Source organism: Schistocerca americana, chromosome X (genome assembly GCF_021461395.2).
Source record: "Schistocerca americana isolate TAMUIC-IGC-003095 chromosome X, iqSchAmer2.1, whole genome shotgun sequence".
Classification (NCBI taxonomy): Eukaryota; Metazoa; Arthropoda; class Insecta; order Orthoptera; family Acrididae; genus Schistocerca; species Schistocerca americana.
This window is the reverse complement of record NC_060130.1, coordinates 928,252,602-928,264,757: the sequence shown is the minus strand read 5'-3', so window position 1 is coordinate 928,264,757 and position 12,156 is coordinate 928,252,602. Positions and strand designations below refer to the sequence as shown.

Below are 12,156 nucleotides of genomic sequence, written 5' to 3'. Positions count from 1 at the left end.
GTTAAATCTATCAGTGAAACCACGCAGTTCATCATTTATGTCCTGGAAAGAGACAGTAATTGTTTCCCATATATATATATATATATATATATATATATATATATATATATATACATAAAACACAGATGATGTGACTTACCGAACGAAAGTGCTGGCAGGTCGATAGACACACAAACAAACACAAACATACACACGAAATTCAAGCTTTCGCAACAAACTGTTGCCTCATCAGGAAATATATATATATATATATATATATATATATATATATATATATATATATATATCCTGCTTGTAAATAAAGAAAAATTATGTCAATCCCCATTCAATGTTTTTATACTAAATGCTAATACTGAAATAAAATATTCTTCTTCATTCGTTTATTTTCTTAGTAATTATTAAATGTTCCATTTTTGTTGGGTACTGTACCTTATAACTGCAACTGCCTCCAAAAAACTCTGTTTACTAATTCTTTTACACATCTTACAATCCAAGAATCAGAATGACACAAAATAAAATGCATTTTGTTATAGCACTGTGATACATACCAGCAGCCTTGCAAGGTGCTTTGAAGCATTAGTTGTTAAATGGTTGTTCCATATCACAAGAATGCAGAGTCCCGCCCCAGATGGCTGTTCAGCTAGTCCATCAGCTATATGGCAAAGGCCGGCATCTTGAATGTTGTTGTTACTGTAGCAATGTATTCATTACAATGAATAAACAAATTTCACATCAAAAAAGACAGTCTGTATGTTCATTAATCATATCTCACCTAATGTCAAGTAGTTGAAGGGTTTCATTTGCACGAAGCAGGGCACCAATCTGTATAGCATCTGTTGGGCCAAGATTGTTGTCAGCCAAATACAATTCCTTCAGAGCACTGTTTAATTTCAGAGCAGAAGCTGAAACAGTCACAAATTTCAATAATAACATGAGCAATTTTGTATATACAAAAATAAAGCAGATTATTTCAGATGACCTTTTGATTTCTTTGGAAAGAGTTATAAAAGACAAATTTCCAGCTATACAACTAAGTTATTGACTATAGAGAAGTTACCAGTATTCTGGGTAAAAAATTACTGCTACTGACATATTATGATGTGTTTCCAGCCTGTGGAGGGCATAAAATTTGAGATGTGTCTAAACTGTGCAAGTGCCTGACTACAAATCCAGTGGCATGAAGTTTTTTTCCCAGTTGGCCTTCGATTTTTTCCTGTCCCTTCTTGCTTCTTTTACCTCTGGCAATGATTTGTTAATGTGGAAAATGCCAAGTTGCATCATGGTTGGGAGTCCAAATTAAACTGTGGGCTCCCCTTTAACTGGCTGGGTAAAGAAGGCAAGGGTATATAATCTCCAATAGAGCTACATTTAGTAAAGCTCTGTGGTGTTCAAACCAATCTCCAAGTTGAGGACAGTTATTACTTATGTCCAAAGGATGGAAAAAGAACTTTTTTTACACATTCACAGACATTCATAAAAGGTTATAAAAGTTGGAACACACATAATGAACTCTTAGAAAACAAACTGAGCACTTCTGTACTTGTCTGGTGGCTGTTATTCATCATGGAAACAGTGAAATATGGAAAATAGTACATCATAATTGTTTTGAATCTGTCAATAGGTATGGCACAGTTTTTTACGTCTTAAGGAAGCTCAAACAGTACATCATGGATACTAGAGCTGTACCCTCCCTTATCTTTATGAAATTATTATCTTTTTATACAACAATCTGACATTTTTTAATAAAATCATTCTGACTACATTTGCAACACATGAAAACAAAGAAAACTTTTTGTTTTCCACACAAAAACTAAAGTTATGAGATTAAGCACACACAAGCAATTATATGAGAGATAGCTGTGGTGTTGGAGAGAGGAGAACTAGGGTGGGAGGGGGGAAGGGGATAGGGGGGAGTGGGATGAGAGAGAGAGAGAGAGAGAGAGAGAGAGAGAGAGAGAGAGAGAGATCTTTGTGACGGTCAACTGCAGGATCCATCGTGCAGGTATGGACTTTAAATGAGTACCCATGTTAAGGGCGTAATGTGAGTATCAACAATCGGAGGAAACCATTGTTGTTAGGATCATCTGCCATGGGTCACAACGTACTGATGACATGGGCTACTAACACTTACTGCAAGAGGTGAACATGGAGTAAATCACTGTGTCAGATGACGAATGACAATGATGGTGACAACAACAATGACGACGACAACAACAACAACAACAACAACAACAACAACAACAACAACAACAATAATAATGATAATAACAACAAAAACTACCACCACCAGCAAGCAGCCATACTGTCCAAAGTGCTCATATCATTAAGGTTCAGTTGTACAATCATATTTTAAAGCATGGTTGGCAATATGTGGAACAGACTAACTACAACACAACTGTATCTATTGTACAATCTATTATATTCCCCATTTAATTATACCACAAACAGAATGCCATTCTGTTGGACTGACAATACAGATCAAGTTAATTTAATATGTTTGTGAGCTAAAGTTGTTATAGTCAATCAGTTTTGTTTTTGTATGAAGAAGTATTAAATGTAAACATAAATGAGAAGTATTTAACCCTCTCACACCCTCTGGCTTCAACTGTATACATTAACTTTCACTGTGACTTAGCTGCAACAGAAGTATTTTCCCCCAATGAAAACCTGAGGTACACAGATGTTGATGTTCGTCCTTTTCATCATGCACAAGTGCTGCCAACCATTGGGCACCACTATGAAAATATCAGTAAGTCAGTGTGCAGCAGCTTGTGACCACCAGAATACAAAGATGTGGTTGGTTCGCTATATTCCACTGTATAGTTGAATATTGTTATTTTTGATGGTAATTATTGAATGATCATTTTACTATTTATTACAATAGAAAATATTTCATAATTAGTTATCTTAATCCACAAAACGAGCCAAGTGTACAAAGTATGTTTTGAAAACAGGTACATATTTTTGTATAAATATTGCATCCAAAAATCATTAAAAAATCGCCTAAGAGCATTACCACGTAAATAGAAATGTTCTCTTCTCCAGAAAAAATTCACGTCTGAAAGAGTTAAACTGTCAGAATTACACTCTTGAGCATACACTACAACAAGTGGACACCAAAGTGTGCTCTAAGAATTTACTGGAAAAAAAAGTTACTGTATGCAGTCACAACTATTGAACAGTTAATGAAAAAGATTTTAATAGCCTTGAAAGTTACATGTCACAAAACACTGTATCTTGAAGCCAGTTAAAGGATTAGATATTAGTTGTTCAGCCATTACATGATGTGTCATGTAGTTCTAAACATCAGAATACATTTGTTTAGGTAACATACTTAAGTGATTAACATTGCAAGATCACAGGTTAACATAAGTGCAAGATAAGCCACTGCAAATGTGAAATGCTGGTTTATTAATAATCAGTGTAACTGCCAGAATGTTGAATGCAAGCATGCAAAAATGCACACATTGTGTTGTACAAGTGCTGAATGTCAGTTTGTAGGATGGAGTTCCATGCCCGTTGCATTTGGTCGGTCAATACATGGACGGTTAGTGCTGGTTGTGCATGTTGTTGGATTTGTCGTCCGATGATGTCCCACATGTGCTTGATTCGAGACAGATCTGATGTACAAGCAGGCCAAGGCAATATGCTGACACACTGTAGAGCACATTGGGTTACAACAGTGGTACATGGGCAAGCATTATTCTGTTGGAAAACACTCCCTTGAATGTTGCTCATGAATGGCAAAACAACAGGTCGAATCACCAAATTGACATACAAATTTGCAGTCAGGATGTATGGAATAGCCATGAGTGTGCCCCTGCTGTCACATGAAATTGCACCCCAAACCATAAATCCAGGTGTAGGTACAGTGTGTGTAACACACAGCAGGTTGGTTGCAAGCCTTCAACCGGCCTTCTAACCAACAAATGACCATCACTGGCATTGAGGCAGAACCATCTTCCATCAGAAAAACATAACAGATCTCCACCCTGCCCTCCAATTGGCTCTCGCTAGACACCACTGAACTCACAAATGGGCGGTGGTTTGGGGTCAGTAGAATGCATGCTACAGGATATCTGACTCGGATCTGTTCTTGAAGTAACTGATTTGTAATAGTTTGTTGTGTCACTGTAGTGCCAAATGCTGCTCAAACTGCTGCCTTGTCATCTTGCGACCATACATCTCGTGACCACCACTGCCAGCAAACATGTACAGTGGCTACATTTCTGCCAAGTCTTTCTGCAATATCACAGAAGGAATATCCAGCTTCTCACAGTCCTGATACATGACCTCATTAAAACTGACTGGGGTGCTGACAATGGCATCTTTGTCACCTCAAAGGCATTCTTGACTAACACCAATTCACCATATTTAAGACTGAAAGTAACTAATGCTCATGACTGTTGCAGCGTGTATTTAAAGCAAACCTGATTTGCACCCTCATAGTGGTGATACCAGTGCCACTGTTATGCGACTGCTGTGAAATTTTAATAGACATCATCTTTCAGATGTAGAAACACACCTACCAACTGCGATTTATGTCACACAACTTCTTCTTGGTGTTCTGATTTTTTTTTTTCTCTCAGTGTATATCATTGCTGCAATGTTGTATTTTATCTAGATTTTGGAAGAATAGTAACTGTGGCATACCTAACTTTTGCTTGTGTAATCACCTCTAACAGTTAAGGGGGCTGGCATGGGGTAGTGGGAGCATGAATATGCAAATCAACAGGTAAGAATCGCAAAAATTACTTCATAAATATTTAATAGATACTAGAAAGTCTTAAATCTGAATATTTTAAGCATTCTGGAACCTGTTCATTGTTATAGGACAACGACAGCAGATTTTCATATTATTCCTTATAATAAGAATCTCACATTGTATATGGTACTTTCTGATTAAGTGCACATATAATGAATCTACTTTATCATGTATACGGTTTTACAATTCACACAACTGTGCCAGTTCACCATCAAAATATCTGAAATTTTTTTAGCTGCATCGCATAATGAATGCAATATGTAACATAAAATGCTTTGCACTGTATGTATTGCAGATGAAAACACTGTGGCAACAAAATATTTATACAAATTACACACAGATTATTAATGGAGTCCTGATTATAGCTTCTTCGTGTTTCTTTGAGCAGTATGCATCAGATGAAACAAGAGAAATGTAAATTAACAGGTTACTATATATACTCATTTTCCCAGCACTGAAATTCTGTCTGTAATGAAATTAAAAAATGTGATTTCTTTTTAATTCATGGTCTTCATTCTGTTGAAACAGATGAATCAGTTTGTTATGCTTTAGTATGAATACTTTATTGAAAATATTATATTTATAATGGTGAGAGCACAAATAACGAGTAAACCATAGAATATATCTCAAAGTCAATGAACAAAAATGAAATCAAAGAACAAAGAGGATTCATTGGTATACAATGCAGCTCATAATGACATAGCATCTTTACCACTCTTCATCACTCTCCCCCACCCCAACCCCCAGACCTCTCTTTATTGTTTGATTTCATGACTGTTCATTGATTTTTATATTTATTCTTTGGTTTACTCGAGTCATTCATGTTATCACATGTATGTTATAAATGTTGTTGATAAAGTATTAATAGTAAACACAACATTTTTGTTGACCACTAACACTTCAAATTGTGCAGCACTGCATGCTAAATATGAGACAGTCACATGAATTGCACCATGTATTTTCCACGCACTGACTCTTAATTTAATTAGCTGACATAACCTCTGACAAGACCAAACACTGTTACATCATTGCTGCTCTTAACAAGGACACGGTCATGGAAAATCCAGGATTCTTGAACTCACCATCAAGTGCTGACAAATACACTTAAATTAAAAGTGCTCTGATCAGTCGCTTGTCTCGATTAGAAGCCAAATGACTGCAAATGTTACTCCACACAAAGGAATTGCGTGATTGCACTCCTTCTCAATTGCTGCATCATCTATGGACCATGGCAAGCAATTTTGTTAATGAAGACATTCTCAAAAGTATCTGGCTGTCACACTTACTGCCTGACACACAGGAGATACGCATTATATATACTGGCAACTTCAACCTCCTCCAAAATGGTGGACCATATTGCCAAAATGTATCTGTCCACATGTGTTGCAGCAGTATTTCCACAATCAGAGAATTGCCTGGTCTCATTACAAGCACAAATCACTTAGTTTACCAGACAGGTTGCTGCTTTTTAGACACAAGATGTCTGTCACCCATCGCAGTGCCAACGATCACCAAGCAAACACCACTGTTCGCCTTCAGCTGAAAAAGGTATGCTGGTAGCATACATGATTTGGTTCAAAAGCACAACAATGCCGTTTCCCATGCCTTTTGTAATGACAGCAACTGGCTGCCCAGATGGTAGCCACGGACTGTTTGTCACTGAGCACTATTCTAAATTACAGTAGCTAGTGGACACATGTCAGCACATATAGATGTACCTGTCATCTTGATTACATTACTGCTCTACGCAGCCAATGGTCCCACAATCAAGACATATGGTCACGTATCAGTTTCACGAGACTTCAGCCTTCATAGTGGTGGACGTAGTATACCCCATCCTTGAAGCAGATTTTTTTTATCATTTTACAGTCTGCTACTGGACTGTACCACAAGTGCCTTCTTGATACAACCACTAACTTTGACAGCCATGAGTTTTTAAGCCATGTGGACAATACTGCCATACACAAGATCACTGGTGATTCTCCAGATCCAGAACTCCTTGGACAGTTTCCACAGATCACTCAGTGGCTATCCACACTAGTTTCTGTGTAGCACCCAACAGAGCACTATATTCTAATGATGACAGGAATGTTGATTCACACTCAACATAGTCAGGTACTGCCCAAGAAATTGCAGGTAGTGAAGTGGGAATTTTCTTCTATGCTTGCCCAATGGATCTGTCATCCATCATACAACAACTGAGCCTTGCCTCCGCATGTTGCTCCAAAGAAGACTAATGGATGACATTCACATGATGATTACTGGCAATTTAATGCCAGAATGATTCCCGAGTGGTATCCTGCCTGGCACAATGAAGATTTCTCATTCAGTCTTCGCCACAAACACATAATCTCAACAACAGACTTGATATGTGTTTTTTATTAAATACCCATTGCTCCAGAAGAGACACCTGAGATCATTGTCTGTACTCCATTTGGCCCACTGGATTATGCAGTGCTATGCAAACCTTCAAGCACTTTATGAACAGAGTCACATGTGATGTCATTATCTGTCATGTCCATCCTGATGATGTTTTGGTGATGTCCAGCTTTGAAATGGAACATTTGGATCATTTACGACAAATCCTCACTTGCCTCTATTGATTCAGTTTAGTCATCAACCTATTGAAGTGTGTGCTTCGAGAAATGGAGAAACAGAAGTTTGAAGAACCAGGAATTCAGCTGCCACAGGAGAGAGTGGAAGCCATGAACAACATCCCACAGCCTGTGACTGTTGAAACTTTCTTGGTATTGCTAACTATTATTGCCACTTTGTGCACAGCCACATGCTTTTGGCCATCCACTAAACATCTTCTTACAAGGTTCGTCAAAACCACGTGACTAACTACAGTGGACTAGCAAGAGCGGAAACTATCTTCAACAATTTGAAGACTGCTACATCTGAGAACACATGTTTAGCGTACCTCATTCCACAAGCATCTCCCACCTTGATGATTGATATATCTCCAACTGCAGTAGGTGCTGCACTTTAACAACAAATAGACCAAATATTAGTAGCCATGTTCTTCAGTCATCACAACAGAGCTAGTCAACATATGACTGCAAATTACACGTAAAGAAAAAAAATTCTGCCAAATGCTTGAAGGCTGACAGTTTATGTTGGTAAAAGTTTAAATATCTTAGGAAAAGCTTTTCTAAGGGTGTTTTCATAATGACAATTCAATACGGTCAAAAGCAAATGATGCTTCCATCAAATCCTTTCAGATGTACAACACATTCAATTCATGATGTCAGTCTGATACTGTAATTTAAACAAATAAATAGCTATACAGCTATTTTCAGTTCTTATTCTGGGAAATCAATCTGATGTTTCAAACACAATGATGGTTCAAATAGCTGTGAAAGTGATAGTTCCAACTGGATTGATCACTGCCAAGACGTTTTTCTTTGACAGTTCATTCCTGATGATCATGATGCATTGTAGACACCTTGTGCACACACCTTTCTTGATTCCCTTAAATATCCCCATGTTGTGGTTGGTTCTTCTTGTTTCCAGTGATATTCCTTTGCTGCAATTCATCAATCAGATCATCATAATGAGTCACGACTTAATTTAAAAAAAAAAAAATTGTAACCACAAGAGGAAATCTTCAACTTGCAGGAAACCCTTCAGTTTCATAGCCTTGTTAACTGTCATGTAATCTTTAGTATCATTGTCAATATTTTTTGCCATGCACTCAACAATTTCCTTTTGGTACTTGTATATAGTGGTTACATTCCAAATTTGAAATTCCAACTGATGGAATGAGGACAAACAGGAACACATTTATTCTCTATCTCATCAAAAGTGGCTGTGCCTTTAGGAGACTGGGGAAAAAAGGGTATAAATTTCTGGCGAAGTTACTGAAAAAAATCTATAGCCGTTTACTGCCTGTCACACAATGTTCAACAGTTATATTTAACTGATTTGCATAGCTGTGAATAAAGTGAGTATTTTTGTACACATCTTTAATTCCAAACCTCTTTTGTGGTAACTCATAACAGTAGCACTGCTGTAACTCTGAGCTATCAGTTTTTCAGGTATTTCATTTACTTTCATTTTGTCTTGTTGATTGAGAGCAGCTACAGTTACATTATTTACAGTGTGAATTTTTGGTCGTACAAAGGAAACAAATCTTTATTTATTTCCCCCAGTAGCTCTTACTGAATTATTAAGACCAGCTGTGACAAATTTGCATACCGAATTATTACAACCAGCTGTGACAAATTTGCAGTCAGTCAGTGATTGCAGCTTCGATTACCAACAATTTTTTCTTTGACAGCTCATTCCTCATGGTATTGAGGAATACCTCATCAAGTGATTCTAGGAATTTATTTTGAAGAGTTTTGGGCATACGTAAGAAAATATGGTTTTCTGATTTCTCAATGTGCTGCTTCAATATGCATCCAAACTCTTACATTATACCAACTGAACTTTCAAAAATTCCGGGGTTCGTGCAATTTTCTGTTTCTTCATGGCCCCTTCAGGCAAGTTCGAATTTGCCACAAAATTTAACACCATCTATCAGTTTACTCAGTATACACCAATTCTTTGAACATTTCAAATGTGTCTTTATATTAAGGCAGTAAGCACTATCACAAGTTGGCACATAATGTCTGTTGTGGATTGGCAAGACAGCCAATCCACTATGAGAGGAAGCCGAAAGGCACGTGTTTTAGCTCACGCAGGCTGGCGTGAGGTCTGGAACAGGTCAAGGAAATGAGACTAACAAAAAAACGTATGTAGCTGCTGGAATACTTAACTTTAATCCATAATTGGTGAACATCGCTCTTGACGGTACATGTTTTACAGCATCAATAGTAACTGGTAATGGCGCCTTGCTAGGTCGTAGCAAATGACGTAGCTGAAGGCTATGCTAACTATCGTCTCGGCAAATGAGAGCGTATTTTGTCAGTGAACCATCGCTAGCAAAGTCGGCTGTACAACTGGAGCGAGTGCTAGGAAGTCTCTCTAGACCTGCCACGTGGCGGCGCTCGATCTGCAATCACTGATAGTGGCGACATGCGGGTCCGACGTATACTAACGGACCGCGGCTGATTTAAAGGCTACCACCTAGCAAGTGTGGTGTCTGGCGGTGACACCACAATGTCCACTTTTCTTAGCACTGAAATTTCACTAAATCATTTAATTACTTTTCATTGGAGTTATGTTTTTTCACTATTGCATGAAAATTTGTGGTACCATTCTCAGTCCATGTAACAAGACAGGTGAAACAGAAAATTCTATTTTACACATCACAACCAGTCAGCTGCATTGTAGATTGTTCTGTTGAAATTGTGTGTATAATGTTGACTGGATTTACACACTTTTTGTTCTTGATTAATGTTTACACTATGTCTGAGTAAATCAGATTCTTTCACTTTTTTTCTGAGCTCATGTTCCAAATTTTTGCCTAATAAATTGCACACTGATTTCATATTGTGCTGTTTCAGACCTGTGGTCTGCTGCAGATATTCACAATAAAATAAAACCCACTAGATCACAGGCACAATGCACTTGCACAAAGAGACTTTCTAATAATGCACTTTCTTCCACAAATGCCGTCAACTAGCTAGTACACTAAAGGTAATGGGACATATTTCATGTGCTTATTTCCTCTAATCATAAGTGAAACTCCCACTGGATGGTGACAGTTATATTACCATATTATGGTGCACTTCAATGATACGTTTGCGAACTTATTCCCATAGCAGATCAAACTGCCAATGCCAGAAACAAAAAACTATCTAAACTGTTGTTGTTGTTGTTGTTGTGGTCTTCAGTCTAAAGACTGGTTTGATGCAGCTCTCCATGCAACTCTATCCTGTGCAAGCTTCTTCATCTCCAAGTAACTACTGCAACCTACATCCTTCTGAATCTGCTTAGTGTATTTATCTCTTGGTCTCCCTCTATGATTTTTACCCTCCACACTTCCCTCCAGTATTAAATTGGTGATCCCTTCATGCTTCAGAATGTGTCCTACCAACCGATCTCTTCTTTTAGTCTAGTTGTGCCACAAATTCCTCTTCTCCCCAATTCTATTCAGTACCTCCTCATTAGTTACGTGATCTACCCATCGAATCTTCAGAATTCTTCTGTAGCACTACATTTCAAAAGCTTCTATTCTCTTCTTGTTTAAACTATTTATCATTCATGTTTCACTTCCATGGCTACACCACATAAAAATGCTTCCAGAAAAGCCTTTCTGATACTTAAGTCTATACTCGATGTTAACAAATTTCTCTTCTTCAGAAGGCCCTCTACATTTTATATCCTCTCTACTTCTACCATCATCAGTTATTTTGATCCCCAAATAGCAAAACTCATTTACTACTTTAAGTGTCTTATTTCCTAATCTAATTCCCTCCACATCATCTGATTTAATTTAACTGCATTTTATTATCCTCATTTTGCTTTTGTTAATGTTCATCTTATATCCTTCTTTCAAGACACTGTCTGTTTTGTTCAACTGCTCTTCCAGGTCCTTTGCAGTCACTGACAGAATTACAACGTCATCGGCAAAACTCAAAGTCTTTATTTCTTTTCCATGGATTTTAATTTCTTCTCTAAATTTTTCTTTTGTTTCCTTTACTGCTTGCTCAATATACAGACTGAATAACATCAGGGATAGGCTACAACCCTGTCTCACTCCATTCTCAACTACTGCTTCTTTTTCATGCCCCTCGACTCTTATAACTGACATCTGGTTTCTGCATAAATTGTACATAGCCTTTCTCTCCCTGTATTTTACCCCTGTCACTTTCAGAATTTGAATGAGAGTATTCCAGTCAACATTGTCAAAATCTTTCTCTAGGTCTACAAAAATGTAGGTTTGCCCACTATCACTATCAAAACTTTAATACTAAATATCAATCAATAGTGCATCAAAGCATATCAGGAATTTGACAGTGAAGTTTCAGCTGCTCTGATCACCCCTTTCTGATGTAAGCAGTGTAACATGAAAATAGTGTGGAGGCTGGCATGACACTTTTAGGCAGTATGATCAGAATCAAGCCATTGGGGCACCCATAAGAGCTGCACTGGGTATAAGAATCATGCCCCCAAACCTCTGCTACATAGAGCAAACTGGCCATTCACCTTGAGACCAGCTACTATCTGTTCGAAAAATGTCACTCCATATCAACAGCTCCATCTCACAGCATTTAAACTTCAAGCTGCGCCTGCACTGGGATGCTACTGGGCACCATTTCCCTGCCCACAAACCACCTGCCTGCAATTTACAGGAACTGCGTGACCTGTGAATAGACATCTAGTGCCACATACCGTTGAAAACCTATCACGGACCTGTCAAATCCACACCATGCAGAATACTGCTGTTCTGCATTCTAGATGTGACCCAACTCACTATTAGGCTGGTGGTCATAACATTT

General features: G+C 37.8%; 1 protein-coding gene across 1 annotated transcript in view; it reads right to left on the bottom strand.

Moving 5' to 3' along the window:
• The window catches only part of LOC124556804 (protein phosphatase 1 regulatory subunit 37), a 247,765-nt gene that overhangs the window by 42,007 nt on the left and 193,602 nt on the right, over positions 1-12,156 (bottom strand). The window contains exons 6-7 of the mRNA XM_047130824.1: positions 773-902; positions 549-690 (exon numbers count right to left, since the gene is read on the bottom strand). Coding sequence (XP_046986780.1) covers positions 549-690; positions 773-902 — 272 coding nt within the window. The remainder of the gene's footprint in view (positions 1-548; positions 691-772; positions 903-12,156) is intronic.